At 37.3% G+C, this 22,094-nt stretch overlaps 2 protein-coding genes across 2 annotated transcripts in view; one reads left to right on the forward strand and one right to left on the reverse strand.

Moving 5' to 3' along the window:
- Nucleotides 1-22,094, forward strand: part of wdr11 (WD repeat domain 11) — a 347,647-nt gene that overhangs the window by 280,053 nt on the left and 45,500 nt on the right. The gene's annotated exons all lie outside the window — the stretch shown is intronic.
- Nucleotides 4,380-14,330, reverse strand: LOC135731199 (uncharacterized). Its single transcript, XM_065249154.1, has 5 exons — nt 14,123-14,330; nt 12,485-13,509; nt 12,314-12,383; nt 12,042-12,207; nt 4,380-4,542 (listed from the first exon to the last, which is right to left on the reverse strand). The coding sequence occupies exons 1-5, from the start codon at nt 14,328-14,330 to the stop codon at nt 4,380-4,382; spliced, it is 1,632 nt and encodes a 543-aa protein (XP_065105226.1).

Below are 22,094 nucleotides of genomic sequence, written 5' to 3' on the forward strand. Positions count from 1 at the left end.
ACAATGAAGATCCACCTCTGTTTCTCCAACTCCAAAGTTGCAGAAAAAATGATGCAAGTAGCTGATGACTTCTTGCTTCCCTTAGTAGATTGTATGCCTTCATCAGTTAGGTAATTCACCTGTTTCTGCAGCCCTTCACAGGAAACACCAAGTAGGCCACATTTCCGTGGGGTCAGGAAGTACATTGGTCCTGGCTGGAGAGGGTTTGAGGGAAAGTGTAACTGTAGGAGACAGAGGGAACTTGGATTAGATTAATTTTTATTTATTTATTCATAACTGTAAACTTATAAACAGTAAGTATATGTGGAAGTAAATGTGTTTGAATTACCTGCTGAGCAAAATCAAAACTGTAATGCATCCTAATCTTCTTGCTAGCTGGTAGGGACGGTCCAAAAGACAGGTTAGAATTTTTCTGCAGGCAGCATTCAAATCGTTGTATACAGCCCTCTCTTTCTGTACAAGGGAAAGATGATCTTGTTGCTTCTTTACTGCTTCAGACTTTCTATCATCTGGGAGGTTTGCACTTCGTATCAGCTGCTCGTTATTGCTTTGGCACTGGAACTTTTGATGTGTGGGAGAAGTCGGTTCCACAGTGCTTTGAAGCTGGTTTTACAAACGGCACACTCACTTGAAAAACAGATTGCCTATGGTTACATTTTAATTGCTAATAGTGCTTTGCATCATTTCACATTATAAGCACTCAATTCTAAATCAATGTTTACACATACCAAGTACCTTAGCAGACTTCACATAGACACGCCACACTGAAGCCTTGGACACATGAGTTGGCAGCAACTTCACATGCCAGTCCTTATGGCCAGGCTGTCGGCCAGGCAGCAACATGGCATTGTCTTCTGCATAGTTTTTTATGAAGTCCACAACTCTGTTGATGTCCTCAGGGCTGATGAACCTGACTGGTGGACGTGGCAGTGAATGCTTCTTCCTCAAACGTGGTCTTGCCCCATTCTCCTCATAGTGTTTGACTTTATCAGCCAGGGTGTCTTTCCCAATGCTGAAAAGGAAAGAAAGAAATAAAAAAGTTTAACATCATGGTCTTGCCAATTATAGGTAATTTTACTTAAGTAAATTTTGAACAATACCTTTTACTTTTAATTCACTGTAAAAGTTTGTGGTTAGACCTGGTTTAAGTCTGATTAAAAAAAACCTTAAAAATATTTTTAGTTTTGACTTATAATGCATATTTAACGGCTACACATACTTTATACATGAGCTAAGTCATTAACATCAGTCAATTCAGGCATTATTCAAATTAATAGCAGATGCTCACATTGCCATCTAAAAGCTCATTATACTAATGGGGGCAATCAAAACCAAGTCCTGACCTAACAATAACTTTGGGTTTTGGCAATGGAAACCACAGTCCTGAGCTAACAATAACTTTGGGTTTTGGCAATCGAAACCTGAGCTAGCTAATAACAATTGCACTTAATGTGAAGGTCTACATGTTCATGTTCTTACAATGAACAAAAAATGACAAACTGTTTATGGTAACTCATCCCGTAAGAAACTGAAAAGTGTTCTTGCAGATCTCGTTCCCTCTAATGAAATAAGTCGTTTGGGCACACCTTCTCTTTGTCGGTGTCTTCTTTGTGGATGTTATCATTTCCGAAGTTTGCACTGTGCGTCTGTTTGCCTCTAAATGTCCAATTATTCGCATGTCCTGCCACTCTTTTTCCACAGCGAAAGAATCTAGCCGTATGTTGTACATAATGTCTGGAGAAAGCTTCTGGCTACAGGAATGTCTCCCATGCAGAGAGTTCTCCTTTCTCCTCGTGAAGCATTTACAGTCAAAGTTTTGGATTTTCAACATTTCTCTGTCTTCATCACCTTCAAATGTTACAACCAATATAGCCTCTGATATTTTATGGTCCAACTCATCTGACGCCAGCCCGATACATTCTTCCTCATCTTCGTCTTCATTTTCGCTCAGTTGTAGATTAGGGATATTATTCAGTCATATCATGTCGCTTTCATCGTCGCTCAAATCGTCTTCAGAATCAGTGAGCCCTTGTTCATAAGCATCAGGCTTGTCGAAGAAGTACTTCAAAACACTTCCGGCATAACATCAACGGTTCTGTCTGCGACAGTCTTTGCGGTGTCCATCTTCATTGAATGATGATATCAGATTGAGCCTGACAGAGTGCTGCTTAAGTAGCCACGCTGTTCCCTTGGGGGGCGGGTCCATAACTAAAGTATCAAAAGCCGCTGTATGTAAATAAACACAGACAATGACGCCCCCCCGCTGCACGCTAGAATCTCAGGAAAAACAACCCATTTTCAACAGCAAAATGTAGCACTGTATATGATATTACACTTTAATGTAACCAATCGCTCGCTCGTTCCTCCATCAGCCAATGACTTCATTAAAAATATTGATAGACAAAACATGTAGCCAATTATATAAACATATTCAACGATGTCTGTGTGACTTTTTGTGTATGTGTTTGTCTTCATGTTGTGATGCAAGAACTGACGTCAAAGTACTGCGAGAGCGAGTCGAATTAAACTCTTTCCATTATCCTCGCTATCACAGAGCGGCTAGCTACTTTGGTCATAGTAGCTACTTTTCATAGGTCGGTTAGTTGCCCCAGAAATAATGGCGATAGTCAATAGTATTGCACTGGGTTCATAACACCCTCCTCCATAGAAAAGGGTGTCTACACAAGACACACACAATCCAAAAACTCAAAACACCCTTACATCCTGCAGAACAACCATGACTCCCAGTATTCCCAGCAACTATGGGCCCTGTAGGAGCAATTTCAGAGAATTAAGAAGACTAAAACAAAAACTCGGAAAGTCGACAGTTAAGAGGATTAAGGAATCCTAAAAAGGCGTTGGCCACCGCATTATCAGCACCCTTACTATGTCTAATCTCAAGGGCATAGGACTGTAGGAAAAGGCACTAACGAGTCAAAAACTGGTTTGGACAATGCAAGTATTGTAAATAAACCAGTGGGTTGTGGTCGGTATATACAACCAATGGGCCTGACACGGATCCCACATACACCTCAAAATGTTGCAAGGCCCAAATAAAAGCCATCGATTCCTTTTCCACAACATAATAGTTTAACTGGTACAATAAAAACCTTTAGAAAAATAACATCATCAGCTTGTAACAAGACTGTTCCCGCACCCACCTTGCTAGCATCCACACACAACCTAAAGGGGTGGTCAAAGGAAGTAAGTAATGACTTTGCTGCATCAAACGCTTTTTGACAGGCATATGTCCACACTGTAAAAAATTGACTGTAGAATTTACAGGATTTAGCTGGCAAAAAAGTTGCCAGTAAAGTTCTGTAAAAATGTTATTAATTGCTGTAATATGGACTGCAGCATTATACTGTAAAGCAATTTACAGTTAATTGTTGTTTGTAAAATACAATACTTTGTTGTTTTTTTACAGTAATATAGATTTAAACTTGTATTTTGAATTACAGTACTTTTTTGTAATTCCAATAAATTACAGTACTTAGTTGGCAACTAGAGTTGCCAATAAAATCCTGTAAAATCCGCAAAACCCAAGATGATACTGTAATAGTTTTACATTAAAATGCTGTAAAGAATTTTTACTACATTATACTGTAATATATTTACCAATATATTTCTTTAAATACATGACAATGAAAACTGAATGAAATGTAATTTACAGAATAATGCAACGAAAGTCAAAGCTGCTTCAATAACAACATTTATTAAAACTGACAGCAGTTTCTGTTCTTTCAAACAATCAAACATATGCTGTTGTTTCAGCAAATCTTCCACTCAATCCTGAATATTCAATATAAAACAATGGCATCTATAAAATTTTTAAACACAGTTTGTGTTACATTTAAGATAGTGTTAAATCTGTGTTGGAACATAACATAACTTGTATGTCAAAAACACAATTCTTTATTCACAGAACTGGCCTATTTAAAACATGTTTTGGTCTTAATACATGAACAACTTCTTCACATTGGCGATTTATATTCTCTGCAATAATATTGGAATTGTTGCGTTTCAACGATGTGCAATTTGACATTATTGTCAAGTATAATGCGGAAAAAAATTAACATCTACAGAGTGCCCACATAACGTTACATTATGTGATAAATCCAGTAAGAAAAAATATAACTAAAAATGTGAAGAAGTAAGTATTAAAAGGCTTAAAGCATATTTAGACAGCATATTTCCGGGTTTTTTACCAACAAAAATAATTCCATTTGATTCTCTGAGGAACACGAATGGTCTCTTTTAATTAACTTGTCCATTCTCTAAAGTAAGAACATTGTAACCATATTTATCTATAAAAACAACATATACACAAGGAATGTCACCAGTAAGAACCAGTAAGGTCTAAATACATGAACAAGAACTTACATGCGTAACCATTCAAAGTCCATTAATTTTCTGAGAAGAGTAGACACATGAGGGTTTACGGTGTTGTTTCTCTTCTCAGAGGCTTTTCCACTTTTTCTGCCTCCAACCTTTGTTGTGGCTGTCTTGGTTCCAGTGGTAGGGTTGATTCCAACAAAACATCTGCACAAAGAACAAGCAAAAATCTATTTTAGAATATACATGTACATATATGTACATTTACATACAAATGTACATATTAACAATTAAATATAATATGGTAGCATGTGCACTTTCCTGATATATATAAAATGGTAAATATGTTGTAAATACATAAGAGTTAATGAGTGGTACTTACCTTGGAGTATGAATAGGGCAATTAAAAAGACCAAAACTGTACATACCAATGATTTATATATATTACATCATAGGGCTGCACGATAAATCGCATGCGATACCACGCGCATCACGTCAGTAATGCCGGTTCCTTGATTAGTATTAAAACGCCAACAGCTGCTTTTAGATGGCGCAACATTAACTACACAGAGCCGTAGTTCCCTGACAAGCTGGGCCATATCGCATACATATCGCAGGCGATACATCCGCGATAATAAATGCGAAATTGCCCAGATTGTCAGTGAACTACGGCTCTGTGTAGTTAAAGCAGCTCCATCTGAAAACAGCTGATGGCGATTTAATACTAATCAAGGAACCGGCATTACTGACGAGATGCGCGTGACAAACACATGCGATTTATCGTGCAGCCCTATTACATCATCATGTCATCATAATACCTTACATCTTTGTCATTTTTGACAGTTCATGAAAAGAAAATTATGTGTATGTTGACAATACCAAGTTTGGACATATGCGCTGTAAGTACTACCAGGGGCGTCAGTTTGTTTTGAAAAGTGGTGGGGACAAAAGATCAGATGAAAAAAACATTACAGCAGAATGGGAAAAATATTGAATAACGGCCCATCAAAAATGGGCATAGCGTAGTAGGCCAGTCAACAACACAAAAATACTCAGCATAAAACCCTCAACAATGTTGACTGTACATGTAACAGTCCCTAAAACACCAGCTCAACCGAACAGTGCCAAAGCACCATACTGTAGAAAACAGCAGCGCGTAAAGTCACTGATTACAATGAATTTCATTATTATGTAAAAGAAAACACACTATACAACACAACATATGTGACCCTGGACCACAAAACCAGTCGTACACTGCAAAAAATTTTTTATGAAAAATAATTCTTAGTATTTTTGTCTTGTTTTCAGTAAAAATATCTTAAAACTCTTAAATTAAGATGCATTTTCTTCATGAGCAAAATGACCTAAGAAAATAAGTCTAGTTTTTAGACCAAAAATACTAAATGTAAGTGATTCTGTCCATAAACAAGCAAAAAAATCTGCCAATGGGGTAAGCAAAAAATCATGAACATTTTTCTTCAACACTAAATTCAAGAAAAATTCAAGAAAAAATTGCTTACCCCATTGGCAGATATTTTTGCTTGTTTTATGCACAAAATCACTTAAATTTGATATTTTTGGTCTAAAAACTTGACTTTTTTGCTCATCAAGAAAAAGCATCTAAAATGTAAGAATTTTTAGATATTTTTACTGAAAACAAGGCAAAAATACTAAGATTTTTTTCTTGAAAATCTGACTTTCTTACTTAGTATTTTTGTCTTGATTTCAGTAGAAATATCTTAAAATTCTTAAATCAAGATGTATTTTCTTGATGAGCAAAATGACGTAAGAAAATTAGTCTTGTTTTTAGATAAAAACTATACAATTTAAGTGAATTTGTGCTTAAAACAAGCAAAAATATCTGCCAATGGGGTGATAAAATTTTGCTTAAATTAAGTGTTTAAGAAAAAAATAAATCTTATTTTTAGATTTTTTTTCCTCACCCTATTGACAGATATTTTTGCTTGTTTTAATCACAAATTCACTCAAATTGTTTATTTTTGTCTAAAAACTAGACTTATTTTCTTTGGTCATTTTGCTTATCAAGAAAATACATCTTGATTTAAGAATTTTTTTATATTTCTACTGAAAACAAGACAAAAATACTAAGTAAGAAAGTCATTTTTGCAGTGTAAGTCGCACAGGTATTGTTTTATTTTTCAGAACATATTTACCAAATGCTTTCAAAAAGTGGTGGGGACAAAATCAGCCATTTCAAAAAGTGGTGGGGACATGTCCCCAGCATCCCCAGTGTAAATGACACCTATGAGTACTACACATCTGTATAACATTTGTAAGAACAGTAGTGTTTGCTGTTAGTTATTACAAGTACACCTTAAGGGTCTGTCATTATAGCACTTAACTCACACCTGTAAGTAGGGGTGTGTATCGAAGTAAAACAGTGCCACTGGATTTTGAATTCTAATTCTTAGCACTGAATTTTTTTTTACATCAAATTTTTAACACTGAATTTTATTTTGCATTTAAATCAGACTTTGAATTTTAAAAGCCATCGAATTTCTAGCACAGTTTTTGTGCCTATGACATTTTTTTCAATGTTTTAAAAAAATTCAGTATAAAAAAAAATTCAATGTCTAAAAAAATTCAATGAAAAAAAATTCAATGTGTTTTAAAAGATTCAGTTTAAAAACATTCAATGTTTCAAAAGATTTGGTGTAAAAAATTCAATGTCTCAAAAAATTCAGTGCAAAATAATTCAACGTCTCAAAAAATTCAGTGTAAAAATATTCAGAGTCAACATCCGGGGAAGCAAGGAGAAGCAATCGATCCCTGTATCAAATCATTCAACATCCAGCCAATCATTTACGCTCCATTGGTCACGTGACACCGAAACGGGAAGTGGGTGAAGTTCAGGCAAAGGGTTTATTTGCATTAACATACGAACACATTTTTCACATCTGGCAGATCGTATCATCAGTATATCAGGACACAGCCGTTTACATTTATCAACATCAAAGTGGCTTCTGTATCTGGATGTGTGATCGATCCCGTGCGGGGAGACGCGCTGGATGAATAGCTGTCAATCACAATGGCTACAACTGGCTTTATATGATTTAGGGTTGTCGCGGTAACCGCACTTCCGTATTGTACAGTTCTACTGAGAAGCAAACAGCAGAGAATAACTAGCAACCCTAATAACCGTGATTCACATTTTAAGCTTTATATTTTAAGCTTTAAAGGTTTTATCTTTTTTATTTGCAGCGTCCGCACCGTGGACTTTACCTGAACTTGACTTTTACCCACATGCTTTTTACCAACAAAATTAATGTGAAACATGAGGATGACCATCCCGACTCCACTGTTTTAGTCTGCAGTAATAACGTGCTTTAGGCTCTGTCTGAACTTATACGTTTTTGTTCTGTTGCCTACTTTGTTCACTCACATATTTCTATATCAACCATAAACTGTTGTTACCTATGTTTCCTGATAAGTTTAATATGATTTATATAAAAGAGCTAACCATTTCCTAAATTTCCTGTTCATGTCTCTCTCTAGTCTAGTGTGTAAGAAGTGAAGTAATGTAATTTACAAACACATTTAGGTATAAGAAACTCACTTTGCATAAAACCAACACTGAGCAAATGTATTTGGTCAATGTTATTATGGTTTGTACGTGTTTAACCCAAAACGTGTTAAATGAGATAGAAACTGCCGACTGAGCAGCGCAACATTCACGTAATGACCCTTGATATGTCGCCATGGAAACTCAAACATTAAAACGATCCATTAAATTCTGCTACTAAATATTAAATCTCTACATGAATAGTTGGAACGTATTAAACATATGCCTGAATAACTTAAAAATACGAGCAGGAGTGTTAAAATGCGCTCCATTACCTGACCTCCTTTATTTTTGACAGCTGTCAGGGAGAAGATTAATGATAGTAAGCGGTGTTTTGTGTGACGTTGACCTGTAAATGCAGATTAAATTGCTGGATTGAGTGAGATCCGTCCTCGGCTGCGTTGGTGATCGGAATGTTATCCATTCTTGCGCACACACAACGAAAATTCTTCTGTGTATTTTGTTTAATGATTTGCCTAAAGCGCCATCACATTTAAAGCCCTGTGTTCTTAGTTTCTTAATTATATGTATGAGATTTTTAATGTTTGAATTAAAAGAAATTCCAAAACATTTTCCCGCAATCTTTTTAACACTTTAGGGTCAGTAAAATATTTTATGATTTGTTGTTAATAATCTGTTCAATGATTGGTTAAAGCCTACGCGACTGCCGCTCACGAAAAAATAAAGGGCGTATTCCAAAAGCTTATTATCCCTATATTCCCTTCGAAGATCAGAACACTTGATGTATAAACTCTAGAGAAAGTTGCACAATTGTCTCATGGTGTGGTCAATTCAAATAGACTTGGCGAATAGAGCAATGAAAAACGCACATCAGTTTCTCTTTATTTGGATCGACTGTGTGACATCCCCTTCCTGAAGTGCCTTTCAAGGGCGCTAAAACGCCATTTGGAATTCACCCCGGTTTCAGCATGAACTTGACTGCCGTGTCCCATCTCAAAGGCCGATAAAACAGCTGGAGTACTAATAAAAACATCAGTAAATTAATAGGTTTCAGCAATTCTTCTGAAGAAATGTTACCATATCTTTCTCTGGAAAAATAAGCTGCCTTTAAAGCAAGTGTAATTGCGGATTCACGCGCTTCTAATCTAATTTTCCAAATTGTTCTTTTAAGTCATAATGTAAAAATAACACGGAGACTTACGTTCTTACATAGATGTGTTGTATTTTTATTATTAGGGAAATACAGGTAAGGATTTTTTCACCCCTTCTGAACTAAACAAACCGCATATTTTTATAGGAAATAGCCTATATTTGGCAAAGACGTTCATCTGTAGATCACTTTTGCTTTTAAAGTCAGATTATTAAATATTTCCATTTCTTGAATTAAAATAGTTTTTTTAAATGTTTCTTTATTATTATTATGAACGAAAAACTTAAAACCAATAAAATAGTACAATGACAAACTCGCTAAACAGCTTGTTTATTAATAAAACAAATTCGATGGATGGTATGCGTTCTAACACAAATAAATGAAAGACATAATTTTCCTTTGCTACGAATGCTTAGTGTTTGTTTATTATTATTTTATTATAACAGAACAACAATAAATTACTAAAATGACTCACTTATATAAAGGAGAAGGTTTAACAAAAACGAATAAATGGAAAATATTTTACCTGCCTTAATACATAAATACATCTAAAGATCCTTAGATTTATTTAAAATAAGCAAACCAATCATTTGTTTAATCAATATGAAACTACATGTAAACCATGGACAAACTCGCAAAAGTTAGATAAAGAAATTCAATTTAAATCCTGTCTATACTATTCATATTTGTGGAGCAATATAAGCTTGAAAGTATCTTGAAATAAATCGATATACAAAAGCATTTTAACACTGCTTGTATTTTTAAGTTATTCAGACATATGTTTAATATGTTCCAACTATTAATGTAGAGATTTAATATTTAGTAGCAGAATTTAATGGATCGTTTTAATGTTTGAGTTTCCATGGCGACATATGTGGTCATTATGTGAATGTTGCGCTGCTCAGTCAGTAGTTTCAATCTCATTTAACACGTTTTAGGTTAAACACGTACAAACAATAATAACATTGACCAAATACATTTGCTCAGTGTTGGTTTTATGCAAAGTAAGTTTCTTATACCTAAATGTGTTTGTAAATTACATTACTTCACTTCTTACGAACTAGACTAGAGGGAGACATGAACAGGAAATTTAGGAAATTGTTAGCTCTTTTATATAAATCATATTAAACTTATCAGGAAACAAAGGTAACAACAGTTTATGGTTGATATAGAAATATGTGAGTGAACAAAGTAGGCTAAAGAACAAAAACGTATAAGTTCAGACAGAGCCTAAAGCACGTTATTAAGGCAGACTAAAACAGGGAAGTCGGGATGGTCATCCTCATGTTTCACATTAATTTTGTTGGTAAAAAGCATGTGGGTGAAAGTCGAGTTCAGGTAAAGTACGCGGTGCGGACGCTGCAAATATTAATAAGCAGAGATAAAACCTTTAAAGCTTAAAATATAAAGCTAAAAAGGTGAATCACGGTTATTAGGGTTGCTGTTTGCTTCTCAGTAGAACTGTACAATACGGGAGTGCAGTTACCGCGACAACCCTAAATCATGGTTAAAGCCAGTTGTAGCCATTTGTGATTGACAGCTATTCATCCAGCGCGTCCCCCCGACGGGATCGATCACACATCCAGATACAGAAGCCACTTTGATGTTGATAAATGTAAACGGCTGTGTCCTGATATACTGATGATACGATCTGCCAGATGTGAAAAATGTGTTCGTATGTTAATGCAAATAAACCCTTTGCCTGAACTTCACCCACTTCCCGTTTCGGTGTCACGTGACCAATGGAGCGTAAATGATTGGCTGGATGTTGAATGATTTGATACAGGGATCGATTGCTTCTCCTTGCTTCCCCGGATGTTGACTCTGAATATTTTTACACTGAATTTTTTGAGACGTTGAATTATTTTGCACTGAATTTTTTGAGACATTGAATTTTTTGCACCAAATCTTTTGAAACATTGAATGTTTTACACTGAATCTTTTAAAACACATTGAATTTTTTTTCATTGAATTTTTTTAGACATTGAATTTTTTTTACACTTAATTTTTTTAAAACATTGAAAAAAATGTCATAGGCAAAAAAAACAGTGCTAGATATTCGATGGCTTTTAAAATTCAAAGTCTGATTTAGATGCAAAATAAAATTCAGTGTTAAAAATTTGATGTAAAAAAATTCAGTGCTAAGAATTAGAATTCAAAACCCAACGGCACAGATTTACTTCCATAGGTGTGCGATTTACAACCTGATCTCAAAAAAAATTTCGTGAAACTGACACGGTAAAGAAATGTGTGGCACGGGCACGTAAAATGGTGGAAATACATGACAATGCCACGCAAAACTGAGCAAAATAATCTGTGACTATTTTATGTATTTTGTTAGATCAGGCTGTCGATTTATATTCTCTGCGATAATATTGGAAATGTTGTTTCAACGATGTGCAATTTGACATTATTTACAAGTATAATGCGGGTAAAAAACATCTACAGAGTGCCCACATAACATGATAAATCCAGTAAGAAAAAATATAACTAAAAATGTGAAGAAGTTAGTATTAAAATGCTTACATTTTAGAAAGCATATTTCCTGTTTTTTACCAAAAAAAATTATTTTGATGTTTTGATTCTCCGAGGAACATGAATGGTCTCTTTTAATTAACCTGTCCATACTCTAAAGTAAGAACATTGTTACCATATTTATCAATAAATACAACATATACACCAGGAAAGTACACATATTTTAAAACAGCTGTTGTCAACCTTTTCTCTTTTCAACCTAATGTCCACAACAATATCAAAAGGCTTATTTGTACCAAATAAATTACACTAGAGCTTGGCATCTCTACACAATGTAAATTTGTTACAAGAACATCCAAACAATAAGAAATCTCTTGAATTTTTGATTGTTTTAGCTTATCATGCTTGTTTTGTCGTATTTTGAATAACTGTCATTTAAAAGTCTTAAGGCCTACTTGGAAATATGTTGAGGGTCCCATCCCCCTGGTTGAGAAACACTGCTATAAAACAAATAGCTACATATTTGAATATAATTACCTTTGAACAAATTCAAGTGTGGAGGATGCCTCCTCCTGGTAAACCAGGTTAAAGTTGTAGTATGCTGCAAACAAGGCTGCAAATCCAGCCACAAGGTTTGGGTGTGGATTCACAACCACCTGACCTTCAATACTCAGCATCCACTGAGTTGCAGTGAGGATTTCACCTAAAAAGAAATATTTAAAAAAATAAGAAATATAAAATGTAAGAGAAAATACAACAGTCAACATTTACTGAACAATTACAGAAGAGTTCAAAACATTGTTCACTACCTTGGACGATCAGTCTTGGTGAGTCTGGAAGAGTGAAACTATTTTCAACATCAGCTTCTGTTGCCGCTACCTAAAAGTAATAACATGAGAGAAAAACATGATGTGAAACATTATATGAATTTACATATATGAGATCAAGTTTTTAATAATAAAGCACTATATTTGGATTACATCAGCCTGAAGAATGAGTGCTTCAGGTTTCTCTTTGAAATGGGATAGAAGTAGAAGGATCACGCATGGGATGATACAAGATGCTCCACTATCATCAAACTTGACAAGTATGCGCTGGATCTCATTTGCATTACACCCTGCTTGCTTTTGTTGGAAGAACTGAATGATCATCTTTCCCTTCTCTTCCATGGAGTTCTCAAGTTTTTCCAGAATGCTTATGTTTGTGAGTGATTTAAAGTGGCTATAAAGTTCTTTGGGTGTAAAAAGGTATGGCCAGTCATTTTTCAACTCAGCAAAGGATGGTGGTGGACAGGCATTGATTGATTTTCTTTGGAGATAGTATGTTGCTTCCATTAACTGACTGAGATGTCTTCTCTCTGCTCCAGCTGGTCCCTCAGTACTATAGAGGTCTTTCATTTCTTTTTGTTTATCTTTGAGACTCTCCTCAGTTTCTTCTACAGGACACTCAGGCTGCCATCTCACACAACCGTACTGGTCAGCAGGTCCTGGAGCAATGTGTTCCACTGGTGAATTTGAGGTAATTTTCTGTGTCCTGCGTCTTGACAGTGAGCAGCCACGATTAACATGCTCTACTCGTGTTTTAATTTGAGTCAACAGAGATCCATAACCAGTGCCAATCTTTGTGCCATCTCGCAGGACATCAGCAAAGCATTCCGGATATTGTCTAACTATCTTCTTAGCCACAATCAGGCACTGTGATTTCGATGGATTTAACTCTGTCAGTCTCATCTCATCCACAATTATTCTAACCATTTCTCTGCGATCCTTTGCTGTAGGGCGTTTTCTCAGTGCAATGGCTGTTTTAATATCAGAAGACATCCTATTCCAGGGAACTTCAAAGTTTTCCGGCCATACAGATAAATCCACAGTTGTACTGGAACTGTCTGTGCTGGACACACTTGGTGTGCTTGATGAGCTAGACTTTGATAAGAAGACCTCCGTTGTGGTATCAGAAAGCAGGTTTGGGGTTTCTCGAGATGTTACTTTGACACAACTTGTTTGATCTGAAAAATAAAGTCAGCCTGTAAATCCTAATATAGCTCAGCATATCACTCATTCATTTCTCTATGGTTGTCTTAAATTCAAGAGAGAGTGTTCTTAGAACATAAAGATATTTTGATAATTGTACTATGTTAAGCGAGGATAATCCTTAATTTGAGTTCCCTGTACAGGGAAGCATTGAAGCATATTCAAATGTTATATATGATCATGCCAAGAAAACTACTGATATCAATATTTACAGTGTGCAAAGAATTCTGTTTTTAATCTGACTTCACAAATAAACCGATTATATTACTTGAGACAGTGGTTCTCAATCCTGTTCCTGGGGGACCCTGCTCTGCATATTCTGTATCTTCCTTACCTGACACATCTGACTCTTGATTATCAGCTTGTTAGAGGAGAGCTTCATTAACTGAGCTAAGTGTGTCAGATACAGCAGACATACAAAATGAGCAGAACAGGGGTGCCCCAGGAACAGGATTGAGAAGCACTGCTCTAAAAAACAGTGATTAAACCCCACCACTGTATGCAATATTTTTATGGTGCCTTTAAGTATTGGTCCACATTAACAGTGTAAGAAAAATCCCAGAAAATTGTGTTTCACAAAAGCCATACCTCCTGCATTCCATGCACTGAGGAGTCGACGGCACTGTATTGGTGTGATGTGATCAGGGAGATCCTGCTCTTTAATGAACTGCAGGTCAGATTTGGATTCAACTCCTATGCTTGCCAAAGTGTTCAGGAGAGAAGAAAGTTTATCATCTGGTAGCCCAGGTAGGACAGCCAACACAGCATCTCGTACTTCCTCCCCTAATGATGACATGGTTCTACAAATCTGGGAAAGAGTGATGAAAAGTAATCACTGGTGTAATGACTTCCCTTTGAATCTAGCCATTTCTGGTGGGAAAGTAAAATTGACACTACTCCATAGCTGAAATGAGGATGATTTATTGAAAGAGTTCAAATACAAGTGAAAAATACATCCAACTCCATATTGTGTATGTAGGTCAAAAAACTGTCTCCCTTCCCACTTACCCTTGCCACATCACTTCCTGTCTAATATGGCTACCCACAGGAAGTGCCAAGGCAGGTACAATTCTTAACATTCACCACAGGGGGAGCACAAAACACCATAAAACAAGTGAACATGAACATTGAGATTTTAAACACTATATTTACAATATTTAAATGTTTAGTTAATTTTATGGCTCCTACATCCCGGCCCCTTAATTGACAATAATTTATATTAGGGCAATTATAAAATACATATAAAGGAGCCAAAGAAAATGGCTTAGCCCAATGTCCATTAAATTCATCAAATATAGTCCATGCATGAATCAGAATAAAGTCAGATAGAAAATGTTCAAGGTCATGTACAAGACAGTTCCAAATATTACGTAATTCGGTCCATTAGGATGATAGTACTGGAGATGATATGAAGTTACTCCTTAAGAAGACACAGCTTGGTAATAGGTCGTTCCAGGGTACTGGATTTTGTTCTAACAAGTACACGACGAACATATCCTTTTGCATCAGGAAACGTTTTTGTAATTCTTCCTATAGGCCAAGAGTTCCTGGGTGATGTTTCATCTACGATAAGAACAATGTCTCCTGGTTTCAGGTTTTTTCTCACTTCATTCCATTTTTGTCTCTCCTGCATCAATGGAAAGTACTCTTTTGCCCATCTCTTCCAAAAGAGGTCACAAATATACTGGACTTGTCTCCATCTCCGCCTTGAATACGAGTCATTTTTGTTGAAGAGTCCAGGTGGAAGAGTCGGTTTTCCCTTTAACAGTAAGAGATGGTTTGGTGTGAGGGGCTCAGGATCATTCACGTCATCGGATATGGAAGTAATAGGACGATCATTTAATATGGCCTCTACCTCACACAAAGCTGTCTGTAGTCCCTCTTCATCCAAAGCTTGTTGCTTTAGAACAGAATACAGAGTTTTCTTAATTGACCGGACAAGCCTTTCCCATGCTCCTCCGTGATGGGCTCCTGAAGGAGGATTAAAACTCCATTTAATTCCTACATTCAGCATTGCATGTTTAATCTTACTGTGATTTAGTTGGGTCAGAGATTCTCTTAATTCCCGTTCTGTTCCTACATAGTTAGTTCCGTTATCAGACACAATTTCCTGGACTTGGCCCCTCCTACTTATGAACCTTCTCAAGGCCAGAATACAGGAATCCGTATCCAGTGAATAGGCCATCTCGAGATGAATTGCTCTGCTCACCAAACAAGTAAACAGTACACCATATCTCTTTACCAAACTCCGGCGCCTCTTCACCTCAATTGGACCAAAATAATCAGTACCTACACATGTAAATGGAGGTGAATCACAGGACAGACGACTTAAGGGTAGGTCGGCCATTTTTTGATTCATCACTGGGGCATTCCAACGTCTACAGAGCAAGCAGTTCCTTACTAGTTTCCGGGCAGCCGAATTAGCATGAACTATCCAGTATCTCTGACGAAGCTTTGAGAGGATTTGATTTTTTCCACAGTGACCTGCTGTTTGATGAATATGATTCAAGAGTAGTGTAGACAAGTGACTATTCTTGGGTAGGATTGCTTGATGTTTCAAATCCTCGGGCATCGATATTTTGTGTAACCTTCCACCAACTCTCAAAACATCATCCATCAAAAAAGGATCAAGTTTGTAGATACTGCTAGTTTTCTTAACAGTTTGTCCTTTCTTCAGAGACATAATTTCAGAATTGAAAGACTGTTGCTGGACAAAACATACTAGGGCCTTTTCTGCATGCTTAAGATCCTCTAGTGATAAATCTTCACTTCCAAGCAGAGTCTTAACCTTTATTTTTCTGTCTTCAGAATTACCTATCTCTTGAGGATTAGGGTCTGATGAATGAAGGCTTGAATTAACATCCCTTTTTCTTTGACACAACAACCAAAGTACATTTTTTAACTTCAGGATCCATGCAGTTGCCCTTTTCAGGCTGTTCCATGAAGAAAAATGTTCAATGAAGGTCCGAATTGAATCGAAACCTTCTGACAAGACTGTAGTAAAGGACATAACTTCTTTCCTTATCTCCAAGTCATCACATGCTATACTCATTTGGTCCTCAGGAAAGCAGGGCCATTTGGATTCAGGTGATGAAAGATATTCTGGACCATTAAACCATCTGTTTGAAGCAAGAAAGAAGTCGATTGAAAGGCCTCGTGATGCATCATCTGCAGGATTAAGTGAGCCGTTCACATAGTGCCACTGTGATTTCTCAGACAAGTCACGTATCCTGCGGACCCTATTTGCAACATAGGTTTTGAATCGCGTAGTGTCATTACAGATGTATTTTAAAACAGATGTACTGTCGGTCCAGAAAACAGATTCCGAAAGTGGAATCTCAAGTTCTTTCTTGAGCAGTCTATCAATACGTGCAGCAAGGACTGCTGCTGCCAGCTCAAGCCTGGGAATGGTTACAGGTTTTAATGGAGCAACTCTGGCCTTGCCCATTACAAGGGCAATGTGAACAGCACCATTGATATTAGTAAATCTCAGGTAACTAGCAACACCATAGCCCGTTTCACTAGCATCACTAAAATGATGCAGTTGGGCCTCCTGTACCTTGCCATAATCCAGTGGTTTGAAACATCTAGAGATGTTCAAATCGTTCAGTTTGTTTAAGCCTTTAGACCATTCCTCCCAAGATTGCATCAACCTGTCTGGGATCTTATCATCCCATCCACAGTTAACTCTGCAGAGTTCCTGATGAATCCTCCTTGCAGGAAGAATTAATGGGGCAAGAAATCCAATGGGGTCATAGATGGAGCTAACAGTAGAAAGTATGGTCCTTCTAGTAGGTTCTTCGTCCTTCAAGTTTATCTTGAAAGAAAAGGAGTCTACTTCAGTACTCCACTGAATACCGAGAGCTCTTTCAACAGGGAGCTTATCTCTATCAAGATCTAACTCCTTAACATCTTTGGCTCTCTCCTCTTCTGGAACTGAAGCTAGAACGGATCGACTATTACTAGTCCACTTTGTCAGTCTAAATCCACCTGTAGCACAGATCATTCTTAATTCTCGAATCCTGGCAATGGCTACATCCTCACTGGGTAAGGAAACCAGGCAGTCATCAACGTAAAAGTTGTTTCGAATGGTGCTGAGAACTTCTTCACAAACTTTACCTTCATTATCCTCTGCTATCTTCTTGAGTGCATAGTTTGCACAGCTGGGCGAAGAGACAGCACCAAACAGATGGACTAACATGTGATACTCTGCCAATGGCTGACTAGTGTCACCCCTAGGCCACCACAAGAACCGCAGAAAGTCAACATCATCAGGTGGAACTTTAACCTGATGAAACATTCCTTCGATATGCGCCATGATTGCTACAGGTTCTTGACGGAATCTAAGGAGAACTCCAATAAGGCTGTTTGAGAGATCAGGACCCTGAAGAAGCTCTTGGTTAAGAGATGTACCTTGAAACGTGGATGCACAATCAAACACAACCCTAATCGTCTTTTTTCTCTTATGGTACACACCATGATGGGGTATGTACCACACTCTACCAGGGATTCCAGGTACATTATCTTGTGGCACCTTTTCAGCATGCCCTTTTTCCAAAAGATCACTCATGAATTTCTTGTAGTCAGCAAAGAACACATGATCCCTTTGAAATTTCTTCATAAGATTAATTGCTCGCTGTTCTGCAATCCTTCGATTATTAGGCAAATAGATGTTATCTTGACGGAATGGAAGGCGCAATTGATAGTGACCATCTTGTTTGATTACAGAATCTGCTGCAATTTTGAGGAACATCTTATCCTCAACTGAATCTTCAGATTTCTCATCACATGCCTTTTCGAGAAAATCATAATTAAACTGACTCACAAGAAGCTCTTCTAAATTAGTGAGTGAAATCCTATTACAGAACACCTTTCGTCTGTCGTTTCTAGTAACACGAAGGCCTTTGCCTAATGGGCCATTAATAAGCCATCCTAGTTGAGTTAAGACTGCATAAGGTCCATCTCCTTGGCTATTAATGACTCTCCATGGTTCCATAAGCTTTGTAGCATTAACTCCAATTAACAGGTTAATTTCTGCATCAATGGTATTCAAACAAACATCATTAAGGTACGGCCAACATTTGATATCATCCTTGGTAGGAATGTTTTCTTTACCAACGGGTATAGAAGCTTGAGTGAAAACCTCTGGCAGTGGCATGAATTTATTACTATTGAGGCTGCTTACTTCCAACCCATCCAGTTTGAATGTAGAAATTGGCCTCTCTTGTCCCATTGTCCTAAGAAGAACTTCTGTTCTTCTTCCTCTTACCTGAAGATCTTCCATGAGTTTTTCCGTACAGAAAGTAGCAGAACTTCCCGGGTCGAGAAAAGCATAGGTCTCAATGATTTTACTGCCATTACAGGCTTTGATCTTCACAGGCAAAATGGCCAGTTTATAGTCAAGGGAACCAGCCTGTTCTGTTGACACCACAGCAATAGTAACAGGAATACCTTCATCATTTATAGTTGTCTCACTGCTGCCTTTGTCTTTGTAAGCTTGATGCTCTCTAGGGTTCATGTTCTCAGCATGTAGGATTGTTGGATGTCTTTTATGACAAATCTTACATTCTAAACGTTTTCTACACATTTTACTCATGTGCCCCTTCAAAAGACAGGCAAAACATAATCCTTTTCCTTTCAGAAAATCAACCTTCTCTTCATGAGCCTTTAAAGTTATCTGATGACATGATTCCAGAGCATGATTACCAGAGCAAAACATACAAGGGGTCTGTAGTGCTGCACTTAAGTTTTTTACATCCTTAATGTCTCTTGTACTTGAAGTCAATGGTGATATAGCAGTTGCAAAACTTTTCTTGCTCCCAAACTTTGTGGGACGAAACTCAGTCCTAGCTTTGGGTCCCTTTGTCATGGTTGTGAGGTCTTGAATATTGCCAAAAAGAGGATCTTGAAGGATCTTGGCTTGTTTTTCAATAAAGGTAACGACATCCTTGAATTTGGCTCTATTGTGTGTTCGTTCAAAAAGATCACAGGCTGTGTTCCTCCACTTTTCCCTTAATTTATATGGAAGTTTTGATACAATCTGTCTAAGATTGGATGGCAAATCAAGGTCAAACATATTAGGAAGATCTTCTGCAGCATTACAACAGCCTCTTAGGTAAAGTGCATAAGCATTAAGAGCCTTTCCATCATCACCCTTGATATTGCACCAACTTAGGGCCTTCTCTATATAAGCACTGGTAATTTTCACTTCATCACCAAAATTAAGTTTCAAGAGCCTTTTAGCTTCTGCATAACCCCTTCTGGCATCCATATGTAAACAACTTTGGACCAGTTCCTTTGATTGGCCAGAAGTGAATTGTTCCAGATAGTAAAGTCTATCCCTGCAATTATCCGTCTTGTCTTCTATGCCATATTCAAAGGCTTGCATGAAGGAATAAAAATTTAGCGGGTCTCCATCAAACACCGGAATCTCTCTGGAGGGTAGTAAAGTGTGCTTTTGCTGAAGGATCAAAAGTTCTGCTATATTATCCTGCCTCTGCATCACATTTGAAAGATTCATATTGGTAAGTCCCACATCATTATTACAGCTTGATTGTTTTGGCTCATTCATTATAGAGTCATTGGATGTTGTTGCCTTGTTATCATAATTTCTTTGTGAAACCATAGGTTTTGGGGCTTGAAGAATTCTTTGCAACGGAGTTTTTGGAATAGCTCCAAGTTGGACAAATTCAGAGGACGGTGATGTTCCAGGTAACGTTTGATCCTGAGTTAGTAGCTGCTTAGAATGATCGATACAGTGCTTTCCAAAATACTCATTCATTCCATCCTTAGGTTCAGATGATTGTGATATAACATCAGATCTGATTTGTTGACTTGGACTTGCAGAAATGTCAAAGTTCTCCAGAACCTTTAGTTTAGCATCATTTGCAGCTAGATCACATTCCAAGTTCATTGTCTCCAGTTTCATATTCAAAGCAGCCTTTTCCATTTCAAGAGCATGCTTCTGCTCCAATACAGCTTTACGGGCAAGAAGGGCTGCTTTATCAGCAGCTACCTTAATCTTCAATGAAGACACTGATGACGACACATTCGAACAATGGGATCTATGAGATTTATGTGACCTATTGGACACATTCGAAGCACTGTCATTGGGCCCTATGAACGCTTGTGGATCCTTTTGAACATCTCCACACTTCCACGTCTCCAATTCCTTCGTAAAAATCTCAAACGTAGCCATTTTGGGCTCAAACCAATCAATGCGTTCATTCTCTCTAATGTCATCAGGCAGGTTCTCTTGCACAAGCCTATGAGCATTCTTAAAGTCTTCAAGTGCACTATAAAATGCTTCCACAGTGCTTCTCATCAATTCAGCATCGTAACAGTGAACAAACAATGCTTTCAGTTCATTCATCCTTCGAGTACAAACACCAAGCCTCCCTCTTCGCATAGCACTAAGAGATGCAACATTTTGGATAGGAACCTCGCCTTGAGACCCTTCGTGATCCATACTTAACACAGACAATTCAATTAAACATGAAATCCATTGAAACAGCAGGCATCAGGCATTCACATAAGCATCAGCTTCTTATATCATATGCATTTCCTTGATCAAAGCCAGCATACTCAACAGTGACAGCATTCTGATAGAGAAAAATATCCCAGTGGTTACTCACAAACTTGATGAATTCCTTGTCCGGGAACTTTCACAGATGGCTTAGTTATTTCGAATCCAGGCCTTGTTTGGGCCTACCTCATGCATGTTTGCATGTCCTTCTTGGGAGTTTTTTGACTAATGTAATGACTTCCCTTTGAATCTAGCCATTTCTGGTGGGAAAGTAAAATTGACACTACTCCATAGCTGAAATGAGGATGATTTATTGAAAGAGTTCAAATACAAGTGAAAAATACATCCAACTCCATATTGTGTATGTAGGTCAAAAAACTGTCTCCCTTCCCACTTACCCTTGCCACATCACTTCCTGTCTAATATGGCTACCCACAGGAAGTGCCAAGGCAGGTACAATTCTTAACATTCACCACAGGGGGAGCACAAAACACCATAAAACAAGTGAACATGAACATTGAGATTTTAAACACTATATTTACAATATTTAAATGTTTAGTTAATTTTATGGCTCCTACAACTGGTAAGCCATTCATCTTGTACTGCACTAATGGATAATAGTCAAGGAGATTCTCTTGTTTTACACAAATGTAGTTTGACTCTTGATCGGTCTCTGTAAGACAATGGATGCCCATATCAACTAGCTCCACAGCCTGCTGCATTCTCACAACAAAGTAGACAGACTCATTGGAGTGAATCAAAATCAGTTTAATTTCACCCATGTGTAGACCCTCTTCATCATGTTTTAGTACAACGTACATGTTTTTTCTGTACTTTGTGCCTTTGTAAATGACTTCATTTGCAGCTACAGTGGAGCTATGAGTGAAACTAAATGCTGCAGTTGCTGCCTTTATGCTCTCATTGTAGTCACCAATATGGAAATCATTTCCTCTTTCCACTTGAACTACAGGTGGAAAGAGAGTCCCGGCACTTAAGTATGACTGTAAGAGCTGATGTCTCTCTGCCAAAGTAGAA

This window comes from Paramisgurnus dabryanus, chromosome 20, assembly GCF_030506205.2.
Source record: "Paramisgurnus dabryanus chromosome 20, PD_genome_1.1, whole genome shotgun sequence".
NCBI lineage: Eukaryota > Metazoa > Chordata > Actinopteri > Cypriniformes > Cobitidae > Paramisgurnus > Paramisgurnus dabryanus.

What these genes read in the sequence shown, in the direction of transcription:
- LOC135731199 (XM_065249154.1), bottom strand. Translation starts at nt 14,330, where the DNA reads ATGTCATCATTAGGGGAGGAAGTACGAGATGCTGTGTTGGCTGTCCTA. An exon ending in CAGTGCATGGAATGCAGGAG is followed by an intron (nt 13,510 to 14,122) that starts GTATGGCTTTTG and finishes TTTATTTTTCAG; the next exon opens with ATCAAACAAGTTGTGTCAAA. An exon ending in ACACTTGAATTTGTTCAAAG is followed by an intron (nt 4,543 to 12,041) that starts GTAATTATATTC and finishes TTCTTTGTGCAG; the next exon opens with ATGTTTTGTTGGAATCAACC.